We start from the raw sequence: 23445 nt of genomic DNA, 5'->3' as shown, positions 1-23445 counted from the left end.
CAGTTTAGAGACGCAAATATGACCTGCCGAGTGTTATTGGGGGATAGGGAGGTAGACTGCCAATGAAATGGCGGCCGTAGCCGCTATATACCGTAGCGGACTAGCATAGCACCCCCCAAAGACGGGTTCAACCGGCCAAGCGAGATCAGCAAGTCGTGTAATCAATTAAAACAAATGTTTGATAGGAGCCAAGCTATCTAACCCCCTTCCTCTCTTCCGCAAACGGTTTTCCCATGGAGGGGTTCGGGATACACTAAGCACGTTTATTATCAGATCGAAAGAATAAAGTGGTAGTCTAACAGCGCTGGTGTGTTGAGTTGGCTCGTGGAGCAGAGCAAAAGGTCCCCAAACGATCGAGATGGATCGAGATTATCGCACGACTCAGTCTACATCGACGCCGCCAGTTAAGAAACTTCGTAGAAAGCAGATCAGAACGCCCTCGGACAGTCGCCCCTCACTTAGCAAAGCGAGGAGTCTTCCTGTCGAAGCCGCCGCCGCTGTCCTCGATTTTGTTGCCACCTCCCAGACAGGAAGACATTACTCATTGGCATGGCCACCGTCGCGGATGTGTTGCTCATCTTTGGTTGCCTCGCGCGAAGCCGCAGTTCCTGAATCATCTGTACGCCGGGGCTTGTCACACATTTCACGGACGCTTGCGTCATGGTGTCATCGTGATACGGCGAGATGGTGTCCATCAGGCCTAGGTATCGCAGGAAACGGGGGAACTTGACTACCTAAGGTAGCGAGCGGTACACCAAACTCTCCAATGACAGACCATTGGAGCTATAGAAAATACGATAAAGGGGAAGGTTCCTTAACAAAGCTAGGCATCGAGTTACATCAAAACATTTCATCGAAAGAATGCAATATAAAGTGCGGACATAATAGCGGTTCGCACTCGATCGAGGAAGAAGTATTTATATTAATTCGGTAAGGTACCTTAATCTACATATAAGTGAGGTCGCTAAGACTTCATCGTGATTCCGAGAGCCATATTTAAGGATCCGACCAATAACCACTACCTAAAGTTAATATCGAACATCCTCAATACGTATCCTACGACCGCCATACTTTAATCAGGAAAACTACAGAGTAATATAGACCGAAGATGACTTTATTAGGAGATACCTCGAAAAAGTCGTGGAGACAGACATATGAATATCGAAAGCGCCAAGAAGCATACCTTATAATTTCCCACTCTGGATAAGATAAATGCAAAGTTAGGTCTGCTGAGTCATCACACTTATACGAAGTAAGGGGGCCAATAATTCCTTCATAACGTGTGTGCCAGGATTAGTGCAAAAAGTGAACTGAAGCAATTGATACATTCATAGTACTATTAAATCACAGCGACATGGCAGAAGTAAAGTACTGAAAGACTCAATTTACATATATAGGTACATACGTAGAATGGATTCGCCGTATCCCAAAGCTATCATCAGTACCCGTCAGGTACCTCGAACAGCTTAGAAGCTGTCACGTCACGTCACCACACGTCTGTACTCTCGTAGTTCGTGTCTCCTTTCCATGCATAAGATATGTATTCGTCCCCTTGTCCTCCTGATGAAAACTCCAACTACTCAATCTGTGTGGCTTCGCTTTCCAAAATTTCCAACTTCACTTCCCTACTGGTTAGCTTGCGGGGACTCGAGCTACGACATCTCTTTTGTATTATTACATCGGATAACCCTTTTCTATTGCTTTGACCTAATGACTATCTTGTTGTCCTAGGCAGGTTCCTCGGTCTCTCCCTCGGCCCTCGATTTGATTTCGCACCCCAGCACAATAGACATAGACGGGCTGCGGAGATCCGGGCAGCCCCTGAACCACACAGGAGGGCTTCAGTTACTGTGACGCACCCTCTTGGATGACCAAGTCTCAAGCAGATCCTTCAACTCACGAACCACTACCCGCCGCTCCACACCACACAACATGCCCCTCTCACGTCACTCGACCACGGGCTACGAGCGCATAGCCCAAGCCGACGCCCTCTGCTCCGACTCCGAAGATGACGACCCCCTCACCCGTTCCACTGCTACGCTGCAACCAGCCGCCGCGCCTCGTTACGCCCCCATTTCGCAGCCACGGCCTCACTCCGGCATGCACTCCCCGAAGGCCTTCGCGCCCCGGCCCAAACCCCACCGCCGCGGCGGCAGCGGCAGCGGCGTAGACCTCAAAGCCATCAACGCTCGGCTCGAGCGCTGGGCCGACGAGATTGCCAGCCGCTTCAAACGCAATAAGGGGGTTGCCAAGAACCTCAGCGACGAAGAGCCCCTCGAGATCCACCACTCCGTCTTTCAGCCCCCCGAGGGCGTCCGGCCTCTCACGGCCGAAGGCCTTGCCGAACCCCAACCGGATGTCATGACCAAGGCCGAGTTCGAGGATATAATCAGCAGCGTCCGCGCTGCCATTGCCCAGGGCGTCCACCCTCGCATGATCTCCCAGGGCAGCTCGGGTAGCTACTTCGCTCGTAACCCCGAGGGCAAGGTGGTGGGAGTGTTCAAACCCAAAGACGAGGAGCCCTACGCCGCTGGTAACCCCAAGTGGAATAAATGGATTCACCGAAACTTGTTCCCTTGCTTCTTTGGCAGAGCATGGTGAGATCTGACCCTCGTCTTTATTATTTATGCTTTTTTCTTTCTTTTCCTTCTTCCAACCGCACAGAGAGAAGACGAACATGGCTAATGGGTTTTCTTCCACAGTTTGATTCCCAACCTCTCGTATGTCAGCGAAGCCGCAGCCTATACTCTCGACTGTCAACTACGCACACACATCGTTCCGTATACCGACGTGGTCTGGCTGTCCTCCAAATCCTTCCATTACCCGTTCTGGGATCGGCTCAGCTTTAGGAGGAAGAAGAAGCCGCTCCCCGAAAAGGCCGGGAGCTTTCAGGTCTTTCTTAAAGGCTTCAAGGACGCCAACGTATTTCTCAGGGAACACCCGTGGCCCGACCAATACTTGTCCGGGTTCCGTACGACAGACTCCCGCCGACGGAAGCGGAGGAGGTGGGCGGATAACTGCCGCCCCGGCAGCGGCCCCTCCCTCAACGATATTGAAAGCGACGATGAAGATAGCGCACAAGCAAATACACCAGGACCGGATAACTTCGTGTGGACTGAATCATTGAAAGAGTCGTTCAGGGAAGAGCTGGAGAAACTCGTCATATTGGACTACATCATGCGCAACACGGACCGCGGTCTCGATAATTGGATGATCAAGGTCGATTGGGGCAGCGAACAAGTCTCGATCGTGTCGGAGCCGATACAATTCGACTCGGGTAACGGATCATCGTCGGCTGCAGAAGACGGTCCCCGTCCTGCAAGTGCCAATCGAAAGCCATCGCCAGCAAGAGCGACGTATCCTTCCTATCAAACACAACAGCCCATGCAAGCGGCAAGCCCAGCTTCCAGTATCCGAGACCCGAAGATCACCGTCGGCGCCATAGACAATTCATTGTCGTGGCCCTGGAAACATCCCGACGCCTGGAGAAGGTAAGCAATTTATCCCCAGAACACTGGCGCCGCACTTCCACCTCTATGATACCATCTCACCTTTCTCCCTCCTGGATTAAGAAATCTAACTCTTCTCTCTCGACAGCTTCCCTTTTGGCTGGCTCTTCTTACCTGTCGACCTGATCGGCCGACCCTTCTCCCAGAAAACCCGTGATCACTTTCTGCCCCTCCTCACTTCGACTCAATGGTGGAGTCAGACTCAGCTTGCCCTGCGCAAAGTGTTCCAGCTCGACCCGGACTTCCAGGAGCGCATGTTCGCCCGGCAGATGGCCGTCATGAAAGGCCAAGCGTGGAACGTCGTCGAAACGCTCAAACTGGCCGATCACGGACCCCTCGAGCTCACCCGCCGCGCCAAAGTCTGCGTCTGGGACGACCTCGTCGACATACCCGTCGCCGTGCCCATGCGCATGTCTTCCGACCTGCACCACCGCAACGTCGAACCAGCCACCTTCGACGAGGAGGGCGACATCGGCGCCGCAGTCTCGTCGTCTGCCCCCGCGCGCCCTCCCGACGCCGACATGGGAGACCTCCTGGGCTTCGCCAGCTCTCCAGCCAACATGCCCCACCCAGGCCGCTTCGAGCTCTCAACGTCCCCCTCCACCGGCGAGGGCGGCGCCCGGTCACCCGACGGGGAGTCCTTCGTCGGCAGCTCCGACATCCTGAACTCCGCAGCGGCCCAACTCGGCAAGGACGTCGCGAAACCCGGCGCGCCGCACCGTCCCACGGCCCATGTCGCCTCCGGCTTCGGACAGAGTCCCCACGGCCGCCCCCAAACCCAGACTCAGACCCAGACCCAGACCCTGAACGCGTACGCACCTGACCGGGGACAAGGACAAGGAGGACCCGCCGGCGGGAAGGGCAGGCGACTCAATCACCAGCGGCGCTACTCGTTCGCCACGGCGGCCACGCGGCGCAGCAGCTCCACCATCGCACAGAGGCTCTACGGCGCGGCGGGCAGGGAACACGACTCCGAAGCCAACCTCGCCGAGGACGACCTCGACGGCGACTTGGGATACGCGGCGGCGGAGGGCATGGAGGGTAACCGACGTAAAGTCATCGTGGAGCGGCTCGAGCCTGTCAAGGCGCGGAATCCCGTCTTCACTTGGTGCTGAGGACTTGGCGTCTGTGGGCTGGGTGGTGTGATATGTGATATTTAGTGCTGCTTTTCCAGTTCTCGCTCCCGCCGATACAGAGGCCTTTCTCCCTTCCCCCGGACTTCTTCTTCTATTTTTTTTTTCTTCTTTTTCCCCCGAATTGTAAGATGGGATGGTCGGTGCATATTCGGCTTTACTTTAGACACAATGGGCCGCGACGCCTTAGAAGGGGCAATACGGAATTTTCAAGCGAAAGAGAAAGCAAAGAAGAAGGATTGCTTGTACAGCCGGTCACTTTGGCTTCAATGTTGCGGTCTGCCTTTTCTCATCCTGGCGGTATTGGGTAATCTATGGGCGAGGCCATGGGTGGTAAGAGAGAGAAAAGAATTATTGCAAACAAAATAGAGTGTCCCAAGGGCTATTGCAGTATCATCTTCGACTTCCGGCGTACAGAGCATCGTGTCTCAAGCAACAGGTCTGCTGAAGAAAGGAAAGACCGTTCCGGACCAGCTTCGGTCAAAATAGACTGGACGCTCGGGTGGGGGCCTAATTATACTCGTATGTCCTACGCGAGATGACACCAGATCGGCATTAGTTCAAGAGACCCGGGCAGATGGTAACTAAACAATAACAGCAACAGAGTATCAAAACCCGAAATGACAAAAACGGGCTGGAAACTTCGCCAAAGAATGCAAAAAAAAAAAAAAAAGGAGAAAAAAAAAAGATCTCTTCCTGATAACCGGCTCAAGGTGCCGAGCAGCCGGAAATCTGACGCGGGAAACCCGTCTCCCGGACTTGGAGAACGGCAATTACCTAACGGATATCTGGTATGCCAGAGCACAAAAGCTTTACATATTTACTTCGTGTGTCCCAACAGTTTGGGTAGCGCCTTGACGAAGAGAAGGGGGGCGGACCGGGAACCAGGAGCTTGGGAACGGAAGGGGGGCTGGGGTTGAACCCATCCTTGATAGTCACGCCAACCAATTTTCTGACAGGGGACCCCTTGAATAGAGGAGAGTCGATAATCACTCGGGGGCCACTACACGTGTATAGTCTCGTGCCGCCTGACCGTTTATTTCACTTCGTACGTGAACATCGCCCTGACGTTTTGATGGTCGGGTCGGCTCCGTCAAGAATTCTGCCCACCCCGCCTCTTGGTAAGGATAGACTGTGGACGAGAAGACGGATAATCAGTCTATAGGCATTTTCGCGGCGGTCGATTTCCTCGGGGGAGATAGGCCCTTTCCTGCTGCAGTTTGAGACAAAAGGATACCTAGGTAATTCGGTCTTGTTGGAATGGAGATAACGCTCTTTAAGAGGGAACAGGGCCTTATAAATATCCATGTCAGCACCGTTTCGCCTCTCCAAGGAATTCCCCTCGATCCCGGCCCATGTTCTACCCACCTCCCTTACCGTAGATACTTCTTGTGTACCGTACGGAGTACGGATACAGGGCTTGACTTCGGTGGTCTTGGTACTTGCATGGCGCAGCTTGGCTATCACATATCGTCCCTCAACAAGCCATCATAAGCATCCTCTTCCCGTGATAAGTAACCCAGCGTCCGGCTAAGGTCTTTTGCTCGTAATCCCATCTGATAAATTGTATGGAAAACGCCCTGAAGACGCAATGCGTACGCTGCAGTCCTTCTCAAGTTACTCAAGGTCAACAGGGCACCCCGAGACCCAGTTGTTGTACCGTAAGTACCTAAGAGTACGTACTTACAGTGTAAACAAGAGTGGGTGTGACAATTAGCTTCCAGAACCCGAGACGCCGGTGCCAGTCTGTCGGGAATGTACCAGGCTTGCGGGAGATGGTGGCTGGCCCGGCTCCACAATTAGAGTCCGTAGAAGCGGGCACTCATAAATAATAAGTGGGCACACTTGAAGCGGCTTGTCCCAGAACCTGAGGACCATATAGCGGCCCGTCGAGTGGCCCCATGGCACTTCTGGAGTGGAGATCTTCAGAGTAGTGTATTTCCGAGGATTATTAGTCTCAGATAAAAGAAAGGATTTTTTTTTTGCCCCATTTGTCCACTGAGTACCTATTGTAGAGGCCGACCCTGTTCGCTTCCGTAGTAGTAGTGTAGTAGTATTGTTTAACGTCGGTAAGTCTCTGAGAGGAGCAAAAATGAACACAACGACCGCGGTAGGACTCGAAACCCACAATCTTCAGAGCCGAAATCTGACGCCCTACCATTGAGCCACGCGGCCAACTGTTCTTCCATGGGTTTAACGCATGGCTCATCTCCGCAGACAAGCCCGGTCCAAAGATAGGCGGCATGATAATGAAAGAAGGGAGGATTCAATACATACCTCTGGGTACATACACATGGAGAGAGCCAGTCATTCGGAAGGGCGGCAGATGGTGGTGCCCTGTCCTTCAAGGGAACTAATAACTCAACCCCCATGCCAGATCGCCTGCCGTTGTCTTCTACCATGTACGCAGACCGAACAAATCCTTGCACAATATTCTTAGCTAGAATACGCAGTGTCAGCCATTTGTATCTTGGATCCAAGGCCATTCATAAGAGCGTCTGTCCCTGGATCCTTTTCGAACCGGGGAAACCTTGTAGCAATAAACTCAACGGAGTCGCTGGAGTCTCCTATGTACCTACCCTCTTTAACTCCGGGACTACCCGAATTTATTAGTTAGTCCTTTCGGAATTACTAGTTTCTTCCCTGTGGATGATGAGTCCCAGTCCCATGTCCCTGGTACTCATAGAAGAATACCTAGGGGGTGGTTTCCTCAGCCGACGATCGCTCTCCTGACGGATGACCCGTTTTCCCCGATGTTGCACGGCAGTAGTAGCCCCTCCCCGCAGTACGGATACTCACCCTGACGGGGACAAACAAGAGCAATACGTTTCTTCTGCTTCAAGATCCCAGTGGTTAGCTGTCTTCCGTAAAGACGGACTTGACATTTTTCGTTATCCCGAGGTGAAGAGGGCAAAGAATTGTCTCGCGATACCGTTGTCCCGACCCTCATAATAGCTTGGCAAAGGTAGGCGCCCTCCGAGGAGTCGCTGTAGGACAAGCATACGTTGTATGCGTCAGACAAAGGATCTAGAAGCGTGCAGGGTCGGCCACATCCGCACAACGTGTTCTTTTTCTCCAATAAGAATATTAGGAAATTCGACACCAACACACTCACAGACAACCGACTGGCTGGTCAATAGTCCCTGAGGACCGGCATTGTACACATAGTGAGGGGCTAGGATGCCCTAGTCCCTGACATCCGTTGAAACCATGCTCCATGCTCGACAGGTCCCAGCAGGTTGTTCGCCTCACTCGAGTCCCTATATTTCGTGGCTGGAGGGAAGCTGGGCAGATGGTACTTCGCGAGGAGACAGCCTCCACGTATGTACTTGGAAGCCGGTACGGGGGAGACTCGCTATCTCGAGAGAGTACATTGCATGACCCATTTCAGGATCGACGTCAACTTCGTGCGGTGTAGTGAGTCCTTTCACAGCCAATCTGCATTGTCGGCAAGCCCAAGGGGTCCACTTGCGAGTGGTTTCTCTTTCTGGGTATGTGTGTCTGTCCTTGGGCCACGGCTCCCTTTCCAGAACAACCCCCCCCCCCCCCTTTTTTTTTTCCCCCGTGGACTGTACGATAGCCACTTGCGATTTCGAAGGCCACATCAACGGCCACGACTGCCCTTTTTCCGCTTTAGTGTTCTCCGCCTCGAAAAATCCCCGCCCAGTAGAGTCATTGTACTCTGACGAGTTGGGAAGAGTTGCCTCCGGCGAACACAACACATGCACTCACCTTCGGATTCCTAGGAATCGTATTGCGTCTTTATCGTTTGATTTTCCTTTTCCCTTTTTCCCTGTAGCCGCCATGGCAGAGTAAGCCGCAGAATCCGGAGATTTCAGTGACCGAAACCTGACCGTTCCCCAGCGAAGAGACCGTCCCTATCAACGAGGACTTTTTCCCCACCTTGACGCACAACAGCCGAGTATACCAACAGTTCGCCATCGAAAATTACCAGTATTTCGAGCCAATAGACGAGGTTAGCACAGCCGAGAAACTCGTCGATCCTATCCCCATCGCTGTTGGACTGACTTGCTCGGTTCCGACTTTAGGACGAGGCGGATCGCCTGGAAGTACTCCATTGGGTTCTTTTGAAAGTGCTCGATGGAAGGTTGCTGCCCTCACAACTCAGCCGTCCGAGAAAAATTCTCGAGTGCGGTGTTGGGCCGGGATACTGGGCCATGGAAGTAGCCAAAACATATCCGAATTGCGAGGTACGTTGTTGAGACGGGTTGGTGCAGTCGACGAAATTCCATTACCTCGCAAGCGCGTCTTGTGCTCCCCAACGCCGAGAACGTTGGGAGTCCTTTCCAGGCAGACGGGGAGCCAACCCTTCCTTGTTTCCATTATCCCTCCCGGGGTCGCCAGCTCGACTCCTGTTGACCAATGTGATAAGGTAGTGGCTGTTGACATAGCCCCTCACGTATTGCCATTGGAGGAGGCTCTCCCGGAAAACCTAGTTTTGCAGGTGGACAACGTTAACGAGAGGTATGCCCCGTTGATAGCAGTCATATCCACTATATTCTCCACGGCCCGTTACTTATCTCTCTTGTCCCAGGTTCACGTGGCGAAGAAACGAATTCGACCTTGTCCATAGCCAGATGATGGTGGGCGCCGTCAACGCAGACCGCTGGCAGAGCTACATCCGAGACATATACCGAACCCTTCGGCCAGGGGGTTGGTGCCAGATGGTGGAGATATACTTCAATGCACAGTCCGATAACGGTACACTGACGGATGGTATGCTGCTTCTCGTCCGCATAGTGTTTCTTTTTTTTTTCTTTTCTGTTTTGTGCGTCTGTGCATGAGGCTGCTAACAAGTCAACGAGAGCAGACCATGCGTTGCGGAGGTGGTCAAGATTGTACATGGAGAGTATCCAACCGTACAAAGACCCCAGGGCACCACTGCGCATCGCGAGCTGGATGCGAGAAGCAGGCTTTGTGGTGGCGCGGGAACCGAGACCCGTACCACTACCTACCTGCGGATGGCCAAGAGGTGAGTGGTCAACGGATCAGGAGAACACGATTCCCATCGTGGAGGTGAGAACAAGAGTCCTCTGACCACGTCAGGCACTAGACGAGAATCAGCGCGAGGTTGGTGTTCTCAACAGAGACAACGTGCGTAGGCTTTTGTCGTCATTGGCGCTGTACCCAATGACGGTGCTCCAAGGGTAGGTGAAGGAGGTATCACGAGGCCACAACGAGTTCTATCGGGCTGTCCATGAATCCGCCAAGCTAACGCAAAGTGTGAAACAGCATGGACATCGCAGACTTCGAGCTCCTCGTGGCACAGGCAAGGAGCGAGGCGGATAATCCGAGCTTCAAGGTGATGTATTCCTTTGGTTGTTTTAGTTTCACTGTTGCTGCTGGGCAAACATGGGAAAGCGTAGACTAACATTGAGGGTCCTGTCCGAGGTGGTTCTATAGGCGTACTTTTCTCTGTAAGGATGAATAGTCCGTCGTCTGTTGCAACGATATTGCGTTGGTGTGTGTCCCGCGAACGAATGCTAACAGAATCATGCACCCAGATACGTTTGCCAAGGCCAGAAGCCCCGTTGAGATATACCGTGCAGCTTGGCTTGCGCGGATCGCGCGTCGAAACCGAGAAGAAGAAGGTGCAGACAAGGGGAAAGGGCAGCTTGCGGCATGGGATGGGGCTTTGGACGACGGGAGAATGAACCATGGTCTGGTGGTGATTGACTGGACGGCATGTAGAGGCCCGCGAGGTCCACTGGTCAAGTTCTTCCACTTCAACCACTTTATATTCATCAAATGTCAGTTCGACATTATTGATACCCTGCCTTGAGATCGTTCATTGCTGCCTGTTCTCCTCGACAAATGGAGGCGGCGGCCGGTTGGCTCAGGATGAGTCGTAGTCGCTTGATTCTGAGGCTCAGTGCCCAGGCGGGGATAATCGGTTGAAGATTCTGGGTTACCGAATTGGATGATGATGAAGACCTAACACGAGGATGGATAATCTTCCCTTGTCGTTCGGGTGGAAGAAAAGACCGGGGAATACCTGCAAAGCGGTGCCAGACCAGAACTCAGAACTCAGAACTCGGCTGAGGAAGGAATGAGGGCCCCTGGGTGAAAGCAGTACGAGGGCGCGGTTCTGAAAGTTGCCCCGCGGGGGGTTTTCTCTATCGATTGGCAAGGGGCAGCTGACCTCCCAACTCCCAGCACCAACTTCCCGGCGCCAACGGTCGACTAATATGTCGGGGTAATGTCTCACTCACCATAGCTCTTGCGCTGTTTTCACACTTGGTCGTTTCTGTTACATCACATCTCCGTGGTCTAGTAAAAGGGTTAGTGCCTGCTCAAGAAGGAACGACCGAAGAGGAGAAAATGCCAACCAGGCACCGGAAACGGCGTTACCCCAAAGGAGACGAGGCATGACTGTATCCGTGTGTGTACTCCGTACTTCCCACATCTGAGGCACACCACCATGCCCCTATGTACCTCATACCCTACCCGCCGTGTTCAAACATCGTTGTGGAATGTCACCTACCGTAGGTAATTAAGGTAGGAGGTACCTTATTGGAAGGCACGGGAAAAGGGTGGAGGGTACCTGTGGTCCTAGTTACTTTACCTTGCCTGGTTTGTGCCTTACCTTACTGGATGACCACAATCGGACCCAGGAGCCCAGGGGTCGTGTACCGATATCTGCAAAGTTCTTCACATGCCGCTGATCGACATGTACTGCGTCGTGTCAAATACAGTATCCCCTATCGATTCGGATCACATCGAGGGTTCTGTTCCGAATGCCTCGAATCAGATATATAGAGTATGGACCGGAATACGGAAGTATTAACAACATGTTCGGTACAGCCCCTCTTTTGAATCCATGCCATCGTGAGAGATTGACGCGATCCCCTGGAAATAAGCCTTGCCGGCCTTGCCGGCATATTTTGGTGGCTTGTTTAAATTGTACCACGAGGTAATTACGTCTTAGCATAAGGCAGGCAGAGATGAATCTGCATCTCGGGTAAACGTATCCGAGATCATCTCCCCTTAGTGTTCAGGCAGATAAGACGTCCTCAGAAGTGTCTTCTCCTCGTCAGAAGTGCACGACACACGCGAAGGCTTCATTGACGTCTTGTGTTGGACAAGTCTCAGGTTGTTAAAGAAATTCGGTACATGAGTCAGTCCCCATCCCCATCCAGAGCATCCCGGCCCGGCCCGGAGCCCCGACCCTTGTCAGTAACGCCGTACAGTTATAAACTAGGTCCCTGGGGTTGTCACCTTTCCTATCGCTCTCTTACTCCCTGCTTCTCGATTCAAATTTGCGAAGTACACAGTAATCAGTTGAAATGTAAAGATGGGATTTATTGCCAGATTCGCAATAAAAAATCACGATGTTCCTAAGAGGTGGTCATTATTTCCTTGCCTCCCTGCTTCTTAGTAGATAGCAACGATCAACCCCGAATTTTGTAGTCGTGGGGACTTGACCCCTTGCTTCGAAACCTTGTCCCGTATCTTTTGCTTCTGCAGCTTAGAACCGGACCACTTTCTCGAGATGTCCGGGAAAAAGAGTTGAAACTTTCGGGCTCTCAGTGTGAAAAGGGGAAGAAGGCCCGTGATGGTCCCTGGTCCCTGGTCCCTGGTGCGGAGATATCTTTCGAAGAAATGGCCAGGAACGCCTTGTTTCCATTCCACGGATGAATTTTTGGTTGGCGCTGCTACTGTCCATGGAGACAAAAACACTGGGGACACAAGGGTTTATTAATTCGCTGATCACGCCGTGAACTTTGAGGTATTCTTCGATTGAAGTCTGCTTCTCTACTTTTTCCACCGTTTTTCTGTCTTTTTGACTGTCGCCAATAGTTATTATAATTAATCAAGCGGTAAAAGCTACAAGTTCGTGATGGTCACATCTTCAGAGGTAAGGGGGTCCAAGTGATGACTAATCACGAAGGGGTGTCAATTAGCAGAATTCCAACGGCCTCCCAGCCTATCACCAATCTGCTGGTTCAATCGCAAACTGTAGCACAAAAGAAGCTGGACCACCACGCAAACCGAGTTGAAGACAGGACCACCAACTTCCGACGACCATAATATTGAACGCTCCGGCCCCCTTTGACAATGGCGTCACGGCAAGCAACCCACTGGCTCAGGGCCCTTCGTCCCCTCCGCATCCAGCCCTGGAGATCCTACCACCCAACACCCCAGCTCTTCTCCGTCGCCGCCTCCTCTTCGGCACCCGCCACCCCTCCTCTCCTCGCAACCCTCAAGTCGGACCTAAAGACCGCCATGCGCAGCAAAGACGCCCAGCGCCTCACCGTCCTCCGCGCCGTCCTCTCCGCCACCAACAACGCCGCCAAGACCTCCTCCCCCGTCACCACCAACCTCGACCTCGTCGCCCTCCTGCGCAAGTCCCTCCGCGGCTCCCGCGAGGCCTCCGCCCAGGCCCGCGACGCCGACCGCCCCGACCTCGCCGAGAAGGAGGACGCCCAGGCCCGCATCCTGGAAGAATACATCGCCGCCAGCGGCGTCGAGACCGTGTCCGAGGCCCAGGTGCGCGATCTCGTCCGCGCCGCTATCGAGGAGGCCCGCGCCGCTGGGGCCGAAGGGAAACAGGTCGTTGGGCGGGTCATGAAGGCCGTGACTCGAGCTCTCAAGGGGAGGGATGTCGAGGTGGACGCTAAAGAAATCAGTAAGCTGGTGAGCCAGGCGCTCCAAGCTTGAGGCTGTAAAAATAAAAATAAAAAAGAAAGAAAGAAAGAAAGAAAGAAAGAAAAAAGCCGGGTACGCTTATGGTGGGAGCTTCGTGTATGTATATGGGTGTATCATCAGCATTTGGTTGGCATTTGTGTCCCAGGCATTATGCGAAGGAGATGCTCAAGGCAGAGGATTGGAATCTCCCCCTCGTATATAAAATCATGTACATTTCACCTGTTGTATAACATCTTATGAGAAAAATAAAAGATGGAGGCATCGGGACTCCTTGATGGGTATTCTCATCATTCCATATGCCTGCTTGGTTCTCCAGGTAGCAACGTCAGGGTTTACTACGATGAACATATCCTCGCACGTGTTATCTGTCCCTATTTCCCGTCAGGCTCCTCCAACCCCGAAAACGCCAGTTCCGACCACTGCTACGCTGAAACGATATCCATAACATAGAAGGACAAAAGGGGAAAGAAAGAAAAAAGAATAAGACAGATTTTGCACAGGACAAAGCTCAGACCGCCATATCCTCTTCGTTCCTTAGCCCCGCATACTCGGTCCCCTGGTTTGCGGTGCTCAGCCGAGCGCACAGGCTCAGCAAGACGACCGTCTCTGTCGCCGCATAGTGGTTCAACGCATCGAGCAGGATCTGGAGATGCCTGCTGAAGTTGCTCTCCCACTTCTTCATAATCTCGAACAGGTTGGCAATGCGCGCGTCCTGACTCGTCTGGCCCGGGCCCGAAGACGACGAGTCGTTCTGTGAGGACGTCTTCTGCGCTCGTACCGCCTGGAACACCCTCCACTGGTCATCAGTCATATTGGGCGGTTTAGTGTTGCCCGATAAATCCGGGTCGGCTTTCTCTAGCTCGCGGGTGAGCCAGTTAGAGTATGTTGCAAAGATAGTGCAAGTCTGCATCAGCTTGGAGTGGATCTAATAGAGGAATGAGCAAGTAAGCTTTTGTAACATTCGTGAAAAGAGAAGCAGCGCGAACGATTCGCTTTCGACGTACCCTCAGCAGTTTGCTGTTGGTTAACATGCACTCCTTGAGGCATGTGTCCAAAAAGTCCACGTGGTCTTGCATGAGCTCGTCAACCGTCCGTGTCAGACCCGACAAGGAGCTTCCTTGGTGCTCCTCGTTGGGTTTGAGTCTCGACACGAACTTGGTCCAGTTGGGCTCGATCACCTCGGCCGTGCAGAAGTATAGCAGCTGCTGTACGAAGACCAACATACGTGCCCGGAGAGTCCAGACTCGGCGCTTCCAAACCTCGAGGCTCCTGGCCGAGCTTTTGTGGGACCACGCGATGCCGGACGTTTGCGTGTGCCAAGTCGTGGATAGCTGGGACTCAAGGTGTCTCAGGGAGAGAAGATACCGGAACAAGGCTTGGTACCGCCACACCGTCTTGCGACTAATAACCAGCGAGACCGGGAACGGCACTGCGTAGTCTAGTTGGAGTGACGTAAACCCAATCGCGTTCTTATCGCTCTCGATGGGTTGACTAGATAGGGGCTGCAGCGCCTCGCCCTGCTCCATGCCCGTGATGTTCACCACTTTCTGGAGGGACTTGATCAGGGTGATTTCGTTCATCTCGACCTTGACATCCTCCTTGAACGGATCCAAGGACACAATACTTCCCGGCTGGCGCAGCACGAGGTCAAGAAGCGACTGTAGCTTGCCGGTATTAACGGATTTGACCGGCTTGCGCAGCTCGGATGCTCCGAGCTCCAGAAAGTAGGAGAAGTAATCGGAGGGATCGAGAAAGAAATAGTGTTTCAAGGACCGTAACCTCATCGGAAGGGAGTGCGTGGTCAGTAAGAGCTGCATCAACGACTCGTTCGCATGGGCGTAGGCTATGTTCACGTTGTCGAGGAACCGGCTGTCATCAAAGGAAGTCGGAACGTCCTTGACGACTTTGCTGACGTCGACGCCGCCGCATTCTCGTACCACGTTGAGATATTTACCCGCCAAAAGGACCTTGTCTTTGACGTCTTGGAGTTGTGGTGGCACGTCGTTCTTCCGTATGGTGTACCGTCGTTCCCAATATTCATCAGTGTAGTCTTGCTCCAGCCTCTCCCGGCGGATACTCTTCTGCTCTTTGATGAGAAACTCGGCATGCGGATCGTTGATGCCACCATGATGCAGCCACTCATTCAACATGGCCATGTACGGCCGGCTAGCGTCCCGTAGCAAGGTGGTCAAGAGAGTCCTGGCGACCGGGTCTCCCGCCATGGCCTCTTGCCTCTTTGTGATCAAACCCAGCACTACACCCCCCTTGCAGATCCTCTTGCCCGTCATGTTTCCGGCACCGAGATCCCCGCCGTCCCGAAGCGTTTCAAGGATGTTATCAAAGTCGTCTCCACTATCGCCCGGGTCGTCGTCGTCGTCGTCGTCGTCCAGGAGAGCGTTCTTTTTAAGGAGCTCAACAGCTAAGGAGTAAAGGCGCGACATGGTCTGGCTCGTCGGCAAAGTCTGGATGTTCAAGACGTGAAGGGTAAAATTCTCGTTGGTGAGGAACTGTGTCTCCAATTGTGCGATCATGATAAGATAGTCCTGCAGAAACTTGCGCACCGAGGCACACAAGGCGTGGTTGACAGCCCCAAACTCCTCTCGGCTCTGAACGTCGACGAACACCTCTAGGGCCGAGTAGTAGGTCGCCATCTTCAGCATTGACACTGTGAGATCCTGCAAACTGGGGTCCAGCCCGGGCAAAATCCTGAACGTGGGTCCCGACAGCCGATCTCGCTCCTCGTGTGGATTGTAGCTCTTGGAGAATCGGATGTATTGCCCCTCATAGCCCATGAAGACGAAAAGGAGGTCTTCTATAATGACAGCTTCCTGTGCTTCAAGAGAGAGCTCATGAAGGGGTGTAGGTTGCACAGTCGATGGGGCTTGGGAGGCCAAGGGAGGGATGGAGATGCGGGATGCCAGTGGGGCCGAAGTATGAGGAAGAAGTGTCGCTTCGGGTGACCATGGGGGGGCTTTTCGCATGTCAGTCGACAGTAAAAAAAAAAAAAAAAAAAAGGAAATAGAAACAAAACAAAACAAAACAAAAACAAACTTCGTGCATCGGCATCAATCAGATCGCGGTTGGAGAGGTTTACCTTGGGGAGCCTCGACTTTTGGTTCCTTTGACCGATTCTCAACCGGCCTGGATTTCTCCGCCGCAGCCCTTGCCTTCTCAGTCGGCACCTGGCGACGTTCTAACCTTTCAGGGCTCCTTGTCCGACGGACAATACTCTCTAGTTGCGTGACGAATGTCTTTTCCGTCCGCCGCTCTTCTATGCGCCGATCATCATGGGTCCTGCTCAAAGGTCTCGGGTTCCCGGATGCTGTCCGTTTATGTGAAGACCCGTAGGGCCCGTCGGATTGCGGAGATGCCGTCCGTCGAAGATCTGATGCGTCATGTCGACTGAAATTGCCGGGTTTCGCGGCGTTCACGCTCACGCGGGGTCTCTGCTTGTCGCTGTTGGCGGGGGGTCCATTTGCGCGCCGGTCTTGGGTTGATACCCTGGAGGCGGAGGACATCTCGCAGACAGCATTGGGGAGGCTGCAAGATGCGACTCCGGGTTGTTGCGGTGGCCTATTACGCGCGTGGTTTTGGGTCTTGGGTCTTGGATCTTGGTCGGTCAGTGTTGGATGTATGTTTCTGGCGGGGTTTCCGTCCAAATGCGATTCGTCGACTCGTCGCGGTGTGACTTTCCAGGGCGCGTTTCGGGCAAGCACTGGGGGTGACCTTAGGTCGGTACGCGAGTTGATCCGGGCCGGTGTCAGGTACATGTATCCGTAATTCCGTACTCCGCACATTAGGCACGGATTGCCTTAGCTGATTCGGTGAGTAGCCAATCGGAAGCTTGAATCATTCATCCCCCATCCATCAGAGCTATGCGGCTGCGTAGTCTATGTGCTTGCCTAACAAGTAACAACCAAAGCTCAACTCCCCCATCGCAGCCAGACGCAAGAAATCCACCACCAACCCGGTTGTCCCGCCTCAATACCTCTCGACATCCAGTCTATCCGATTCTTACTGGATCTGATTCTCTCTCAGTTCATAAAGAAACCTTTCTAGCCGATACCACCCTCAATACACCGCCAAGATGTTTATGGCAAGATCGGAATACGGTACGGTGATCCAACGCCCTCCCTCTATAGCACACAGCAGCATCAGCTCCCATCTATCCTGCCAGTTCCTCATTTACCTCGCTACTGTTCCCACTGACCTAACCCCGTCGCTCTCGATCCTCGCCCCCGAACCCAGACCGCGGAATCAACACCTTCTCCCCCGAAGGCCGCCTCTTCCAAGTCGAATACTCCCTCGAGGCCATCAAGCTCGGCAGCACAGCCATCGGCGTGGCCACCTCGGAAGGCGTGATCCTGGGCGTCGAGAAGCGCGTCACCTCCACCCTCCTCGAGACCTCCTCCGTCGAGAAGATCGTCGAGATCGACCGCCACATCGGCTGCGCCATGTCCGGCCTGCAGGCCGACGCGCGGTCCATGGTCGAGCACGCCCGCGTCGAGTCGCAGTCGCACGCCTTCAACTACGCCGAGCCCCTCCGCGTCGAGTCCGCCACCCAGGCCATTTGCGACCTCGCGTTACGCTTCGGCGAGGGCGCCGACGGCGAGGAGACCGTCATGAGCCGACCCTTCGGCGTCGCCCTCCTCATCGCCGGCTACGACGAGGACGGGCCCCAGCTCTACCACGCTGAGCCTAGTGGTACCTTCTACCGATATGATGCCAAGGCCATTGGCTCTGGCTCCGAGGGCGCGCAGGCCGAGTTGCAAAACGAGTATCACAAGGTTTGTTGTGGCCCCCCTCTTTTTACAATCTCCTTGGGACTTTCCTTTTTTTTTTCTTTTCTTTTTTTTTCCCTTTCATCGTTTTGTCACCACCGTGCCCCCTACGAAAAGAAACATTGGGTGCCTATCATATCATAGAATGCATTGGACTGACCTTTCGATCCTCTTAGTCCCTTACAATTGAGGATGCTGAGACACTGGTGCTCAAGACCCTGAAGCAGGTGATGGAGGAGAAGCTAGATTCAAAGAACGTGCAGTTGGCCAGCGTAACCAAGGGAAAGGGCTTCAGAATATATACCGACGAGGAGATGGCTGTTGTTGTGGAGAGGCTTCCTGCGAACTAGACGGAAAGGGGGCGAGTTTGCTGCTTCAAATACAGAGAAAGCTGAGCCATGATGTACCACAATCAGAATTGCTCGCATGGAGGTGATGAGGAGCTCATGTAGCAACTGCCCTCTTCATGACGGAGCCAAATCAACATAAGGTAGTCGACTCTGAAAGGTCATGTACCGCCATCATTACTAGGACACGGGGTGTACATTAAGTCACAATTCGAGTGGCTTTATTCTCTATTCTCCCGCAGGCGACGGGAATAGGGGTTTCAGCCACCATCGTTAAGCTCCAATTTATCCAGCTCTTGCTCGACACTGATCAATCCTATAGCATAGAACGCACGGTGAGACGGGAGGAGCACCATCTCGCCGTTGGTTTCCTCACGCAGCTGCTCGCTCTGAGACGCCATCTTCCTTGGGAAATCCCATACCGACTTGGGGATTTCCCTGGAAAGGCTGGGGTCTCTCGTATACGGCGGACCTTTTCCGAGCTCCGCCGCCTTGTGCCAGGCTGATTCGCAGCCCTCGGCAATCTGCCTCGCTGATTGCCATCCCGTCAGTCGCGCAGTGTCATGCAACCTCCTGATAAGCCAGTGCCTCTGAGCGGCTTCCTGAGCCTGCAATCAAAATACAGCGGTTAGCAAAGGATCGTTCGTGATTCAATAATGAAATGTAAAAAAACGCACCTGAATACCACCCACGAATAGGGGCAGGCTAGATTCCACAAGCGCCGCCCCTACGAGAGTGCTGATCTCCGTCACGCTGGTGAGGTCATCGCACAAACCAGCAGCAATACGCCCAATCTCCCTCGCATATTGCTCCGTGTGTCTGGCCTGAATCCCCTGGGCAACCATAGCCGCCGGTGGCATCATAGGATGGGTCCTATAGAGATGAATGAGGCCCAAGTAGTAGTTGAGCCAAATTCCTGCCACAGAGAATGTGCGGTACTGCAGCGTGGGGCCGAATGGCGAGTCTCGACGGTCAGCGTACTCGGCACCTAAAGGCTCGAGCTCGGGCCCGAACCGAGATCGGAGGTGCGCGAAGGCTTCCCGGATGCTCTCCCACTCCAGCAGTGCTGCCTCTGTCGCCGTACCAAGGTCGACGTCCTCAGATATATCCCGCGGCGGCGTTTGATCCCGCATCGGACTGAAGCCTGTAGGTAACGATACTTTGCTGCTTGTGGGGAGCATACCCGGGAACATGGGCGGCGATCCGCCACCTGGACCCCCGAACATGCCGGGCGGGAAACCTCCCGGCGGCATTCCCATCATCATTCCCGGGGGCATCCCTCCTGGTGGCATCCCTCCTGGTGGCATGCCCATCATCGGCCCAGGGGGCATCCCCGGCGGCATTGTCCCCGGAGGACCACCCGCTGGTGGACCGGTTGGACCCGTCGGTGATCCACGCGGTGGCCCGAACGGTGGTCCGCCCATCCCGAAAGACTGCATGGCTTTTCGCTTCCGTGAGAGATCTTTCGCTGCAAATGCCATTAGGCGCCCTAAAACTAGCATGACGTGGTCATATGTGCCGTAGCTATGGGCCGTTAGTGACAAGGCAGAGACACGAGTGGTTTCCAGGCATAGGGGGGGGGGGGGCGTTTACATAGCCTCCAGCCTTCCCATCGGTGCTCGCGGAGGACATTGCGTCCAGTTCTTAAATTCCATGCTGGCAGATTATTTGGTTAGTATAGGATTCCACACAAGTTTAGAGAGAACATCAAGTGGGGAGCACACTTACAAAGGTCGATCCCCGGAGAGCAAAGAATGATAGACATCCATCTTGCAATACCACCAAAAGAGATCCCTCAGATACTCGTAATGCTCAATGTCACGAGCCGTGTAGTACAAGCCCGGCGAGGGGGGTTGGTCGTCATACTCCACATGTCGACCTGCCAATTGGCCCAGGAACTCGGTGTCTACGTCGTCTAGGTCATGTTTCAACCTCGGACTAGGGCCATATCCCATAGAAAGAGGGTCATGGGGTTGCCGTGATCCTTCGAAAAGAGCCCGTTTAGCTCTCTTGAGCGGCAGGATGTGCCTCGTCATCTCTCGGAAAGGTATCTCCCTGAATAGTACTCTGGCTCCGAGGAGGTGTTGGCACCACTTGGTGTGATCCGAATTCCAGACCTCAAAGTATGCTAAAACCAGAGTGGCGGCCAGATTGGCCGGCTGGGTGCGTTTGGTCGGGCTCCGAACATTGTGCGCGATTCTCCTAATAGCAAGATGATAGTGTTTCATGGCTGCCGTGGGTGGAAGATATTGCAGTCTCGCGATCTGCAGGGAGCCCATGGCTAGAATGGCCTGTAAAAGAGCTGGGTGCTGGAAAGAAATGATCGGAAATGTGTCTGAACCCGGTCAGCCTCCTTTTGCTACACGACAGAGCTTAGGTTCGGCAACTCACATGTCCAAATGTTATGGTTAGCCTGGGGAGCGGACTGAGTGTCCAATGATGCGTTGGTGTGGTCGAATGGATGCCGTTCATACAGCGACATGCTGGGTCCTGTAACGTTGACAAAGTGCCAGAAGAGCGCCGCTGTCCTGTCGTCGTTGAGAGGCGAGTTCGTCGCGGTTGGGACATACGATGTAAGAACGCTGTCATCGGCGAAGGCGGAGAAGGTTCGCATCTCCGTGCCGAATCCCTCGACTGGGCCGTTTATGCGTCTCTGTACCAGACCGCCATGTCCGTCTTCTTTCTTCACATCTCCGAGTCCGAGATCGTCGTCAGAGTTAGCCATAGAACCATCATCATCCAGGTAGGGATGTGTCATTTCGGCTTTGGGTGGTAGGTCGCTCCGCCCTGAGGTATGGTGTTGCGTGATGGGTGCTGCACCAGCCATATCTCTGGCCGAAAAATATGAATTTGGAGATGTTGACATATGGCCGCCAGATAGTTTGAGACCCACGTCATCGGGGCCCGGCGTCGGGAGATAGGCCTGCTCGACGCCATGATCACTATAAGGGTGGTGTGGTTGTAGGGGGGGTGTCAGAGAGGAGGAAACCGACGGGGGCGGCTGTCTGTATGGTGATGATGATGATGGTGGCTGGGGAAAGGCGTAGCTGGTTGATGAGGAAGAACTCGATTGAGCGGCCAAGGGTTCGACAAAGACTGTTCGTGGATAGCCCGGATAGTCGGGGCCAGTACGGGGCTTAGGCGCTATGGCTGCGAGAGGCGGAGCTTGAGACGACGGGTTAGGCTGGCTGTTTCCGAGCTGTGGAAACGCGTGCTGGGAGGATTCAGGCAGGTAAGGGACCGGGCCATTGTTGCCGGCATGAAAAGCACCGATGGGATCCTTGAATATGACGCGTTGATTATATCCCTCGCAGTGCCTCTTGGATTTGGTGCAGTTATTGCAGATTGGTTTGCTTTCGTCACACTTGATCCGACGTTTGCGGCATGCTTGAGACGATATAGCAGTCAGACACAGGTCAAGAGCAACTCCCCCCTCCAAGGAGGTTTAAGCAAAAGTTTTTTTTTTTTTTTTTGCAAGAAAGGGGGGGAGGCGTGGGGGAGGAGAAGGTGAGAGGGGAGGACAGTGAGATGCAGAAAGCGACAGCGATATACATACTAAGACAGCCAGTTTTGGTTCTTTTTCTGGCAACTGATTTCTTGCGATCTGGGTCTTCTTTGCTGACTTCGCCTGCGGGATTCGACTGGGTCTGAGGGTGAGGAAGAAGCGTCTCTGGCGCTCCTTCGGTTATATCCATCTTGGAGGCTTTAGGTAGCACGGCAATACACAAGCCCCGGATAGGTCAGACACGGCCAGCCTTTTACCTTCCAAACCGGGCAGCCAGCCACAATGGAGCCAGAAAAACGTCTGGGGCCAAACAAGGCCGAAGGACAGCCGTCGAGACAAGAATTGGTGAAGTGGCAGATGGTCTGGGAAGGGGAAATGCCCACAAGGCCCAAGCTCAGAATGTGAATTCCGTGGACGAGGAAGGCTGGAAGGCTGGATGGCTGGATGAGATGGGGGGTTTGAGATGAGGGCGAGAGCGAGGTGTACGCAAAGCTGTATGTAGCTGTTATCACCTGGGGTGGACAAAAGTGATGTGAGGCAGGGCTATGAGTGCATACAAGGCCAGCAGGGCCAATATACTCTGCTGTCCCTGTGAGGGTGGTCAACTAATACAGCGTGGGTAACCACTGGGAAAACAGGGGGCAGGAAACGGGAAGCGGGAGGAGGGGAGTGGCTTAGAGAAGTGGGTAGCCGGGAGTCGAGTGCATCTCTGAGATATGTTTCAACGACTGAGACATTCCGGTGTAACCGTAATCTGGGTGAGAAATCAACGGGTAGAAAACGGGTGAGATGACCGCGAATGGGTTAGACAAGGACCGAGGTGAGCGGTCGTGTTGCTTCTTTTGTTTCGTCTCCTGCTCTTACTCGGAAGAAAAGTAGGAGATACTTGGTGGACAGTGGTTGAAGGTGAAGGGGAGCTGCTGGTGAGGTATGTATGTCTAGTCCGGCCTGGTATCTGCAAGTGGTCATGGGTTGAGAAATGGGTGGAATGGATGAGGACACCGCCTTCCCACCCGCGGTGGAAACGCAGAAGTCAGTCGGTGGACCACGTTGTCCCTTGGCGGCCAGCCGAACTGGAGAACCAGGAAGCAAATAAACAACAGCTCGAGTGATCGCAGAGCTAAAGGCCGAGATGGCGAGTGAGAGTTGGTGGGAGGGCGGGGATCACTCGACTCTAGTATGCAGGTGTGAATCAAGGGAGGGATGAAGAGGATCGGGGTTCTGTTTCTCGGGGGTTGAATGCAATGCAAACGAAGCGTCTCCCAAGTTGTTCGCAGAAGCCAAAGAATGAAAATGAAGAAAGAGAAGGGAGGGGGTTAGAAAAGAAACGGATAAGGCCCTTCGCAGAAGTGGAACTGATGTTGAAGGCCTCCCGGCCCCTCAGAACCCTCAGAGGGTGCCAACCACGATACCTTAAGGTACCTTAGATGGGAACCGGTGTTAAAACCAATGCCTGCCTGCCTAGGTACAGAACTCGAGTGTTCATGTTAGCTCGGGGGG

At 53.7% G+C, this 23445-nt stretch overlaps 7 protein-coding genes and 1 non-coding gene across 8 annotated transcripts; 4 read left to right on the top strand and 4 right to left on the bottom strand.

Annotated features, from left to right (window-relative positions):
* The first annotated feature begins 1586 nt into the window (after positions 1-1586).
* SODALDRAFT_350820 (phosphatidylinositol 4-kinase LSB6) lies at positions 1587-5025 on the top strand. Its single transcript, XM_028613504.1, has 3 exons — positions 1587-2597; positions 2703-3491; positions 3598-5025. The coding sequence occupies exons 1-3, from the start codon at positions 1933-1935 to the stop codon at positions 4622-4624; spliced, it is 2481 nt and encodes an 826-aa protein (XP_028466440.1). The 5' UTR covers positions 1587-1932; the 3' UTR covers positions 4625-5025.
* Positions 5026-5350: 325 nt separating this feature from the next.
* SODALDRAFT_359735 (hypothetical protein) lies at positions 5351-6831 on the bottom strand (the record flags this gene model as incomplete). The annotated part of the gene is made up of 8 exons (XM_028614200.1): positions 5351-5400; positions 5482-5608; positions 5695-5774; positions 6058-6118; positions 6330-6407; positions 6488-6552; positions 6649-6666; positions 6771-6831. 8 exons carry the CDS (start codon positions 6829-6831, stop codon positions 5351-5353), a joined length of 540 nt encoding a protein of 179 aa, XP_028466439.1.
* On the bottom strand, positions 6745-6817 carry SODALDRAFT_t116. Its single transcript has one exon. It is a non-coding gene; the product is annotated as a tRNA-Arg (tRNA).
* Positions 6832-8510: 1679 nt separating the features above from the next.
* On the top strand, positions 8511-10034 carry SODALDRAFT_277046 (S-adenosyl-L-methionine-dependent methyltransferase; the record flags this gene model as incomplete). Its single annotated transcript, XM_028608043.1, has 7 exons — positions 8511-8618; positions 8692-8853; positions 9036-9127; positions 9198-9379; positions 9474-9635; positions 9717-9810; positions 9896-10034. Coding segments are annotated over 7 exons (939 nt in total), but the record flags the coding sequence as incomplete, so codon positions are not given.
* A 2429-nt stretch (positions 10035-12463) lies between these two features.
* Positions 12464-13823, top strand: SODALDRAFT_333245 (GatB/YqeY domain-containing protein). The gene has a single exon (XM_028611921.1). It carries the CDS (start codon positions 12722-12724, stop codon positions 13322-13324), a length of 603 nt encoding a protein of 200 aa, XP_028466437.1. The 5' UTR covers positions 12464-12721; the 3' UTR covers positions 13325-13823.
* On the bottom strand, positions 13434-16977 carry SODALDRAFT_295497 (spindle pole body component alp4). The gene is made up of 3 exons (XM_028608781.1): positions 16407-16977; positions 14317-16283; positions 13434-14237 (listed from the first exon to the last, which is right to left on the bottom strand). The coding sequence occupies exons 1-3, from the start codon at positions 16828-16830 to the stop codon at positions 13821-13823; spliced, it is 2808 nt and encodes a 935-aa protein (XP_028466436.1). The 5' UTR covers positions 16831-16977; the 3' UTR covers positions 13434-13820.
* A 297-nt stretch (positions 16978-17274) lies between these two features.
* On the top strand, positions 17275-18750 carry SODALDRAFT_333242 (proteasome A-type and B-type). Its single transcript, XM_028611920.1, has 3 exons — positions 17275-17424; positions 17561-18099; positions 18270-18750. The coding sequence occupies exons 1-3, from the start codon at positions 17400-17402 to the stop codon at positions 18441-18443; spliced, it is 738 nt and encodes a 245-aa protein (XP_028466435.1). The 5' UTR covers positions 17275-17399; the 3' UTR covers positions 18444-18750.
* On the bottom strand, positions 18701-22135 carry SODALDRAFT_276984 (hypothetical protein; the record flags this gene model as incomplete). The annotated part of the gene is made up of 6 exons (XM_028608041.1): positions 18701-19048; positions 19118-19964; positions 20034-20096; positions 20169-20775; positions 20832-21827; positions 21997-22135. The coding sequence occupies 6 exons, from the start codon at positions 22133-22135 to the stop codon at positions 18701-18703; spliced, it is 3000 nt and encodes a 999-aa protein (XP_028466434.1).
* Positions 22136-23445: the final 1310 nt, after the last annotated feature.

This window comes from Sodiomyces alkalinus (assembly GCF_003711515.1).
Source record: "Sodiomyces alkalinus F11 unplaced genomic scaffold SODALscaffold_5, whole genome shotgun sequence".
Lineage (NCBI taxonomy): Eukaryota > Fungi > Ascomycota > Sordariomycetes > Glomerellales > Plectosphaerellaceae > Sodiomyces > Sodiomyces alkalinus.
The sequence above is the reverse complement of the archived record's forward strand: the minus strand, read 5'-3'. Positions and strand labels throughout refer to the sequence as shown.

Bases quoted from the DNA above. Each gene is read 5' to 3' on its own strand.
- SODALDRAFT_350820 (XM_028613504.1), top strand. From the start codon at position 1,933: ATGCCCCTCTCACGTCACTCGACCACGGGCTACGAGCGCATAGCCCAA. The intron at 2,598-2,702 runs GTGAGATCTGAC...TTTCTTCCACAG, and splicing joins TGCTTCTTTGGCAGAGCATG to TTTGATTCCCAACCTCTCGT. The intron at 3,492-3,597 runs GTAAGCAATTTA...CTCTCTCGACAG, and splicing joins CATCCCGACGCCTGGAGAAG to CTTCCCTTTTGGCTGGCTCT.
- SODALDRAFT_333245 (XM_028611921.1), top strand. From the start codon at position 12,722: ATGGCGTCACGGCAAGCAACCCACTGGCTCAGGGCCCTTCGTCCCCTC.
- SODALDRAFT_295497 (XM_028608781.1), bottom strand. From the start codon at position 16,830: ATGTCCTCCGCCTCCAGGGTATCAACCCAAGACCGGCGCGCAAATGGA. The intron at 16,284-16,406 runs GTAAACCTCTCC...ACATGCGAAAAG, and splicing joins AAAAGTCGAGGCTCCCCAAG to CCCCCCCATGGTCACCCGAA. The intron at 14,238-14,316 runs GTACGTCGAAAG...TTCCTCTATTAG, and splicing joins CCAACAGCAAACTGCTGAGG to ATCCACTCCAAGCTGATGCA.
- SODALDRAFT_333242 (XM_028611920.1), top strand. From the start codon at position 17,400: ATGTTTATGGCAAGATCGGAATACG. The intron at 17,425-17,560 runs GTACGGTGATCC...CCCCGAACCCAG, and splicing joins TATGGCAAGATCGGAATACG to ACCGCGGAATCAACACCTTC. The intron at 18,100-18,269 runs GTTTGTTGTGGC...CGATCCTCTTAG, and splicing joins TGCAAAACGAGTATCACAAG to TCCCTTACAATTGAGGATGC.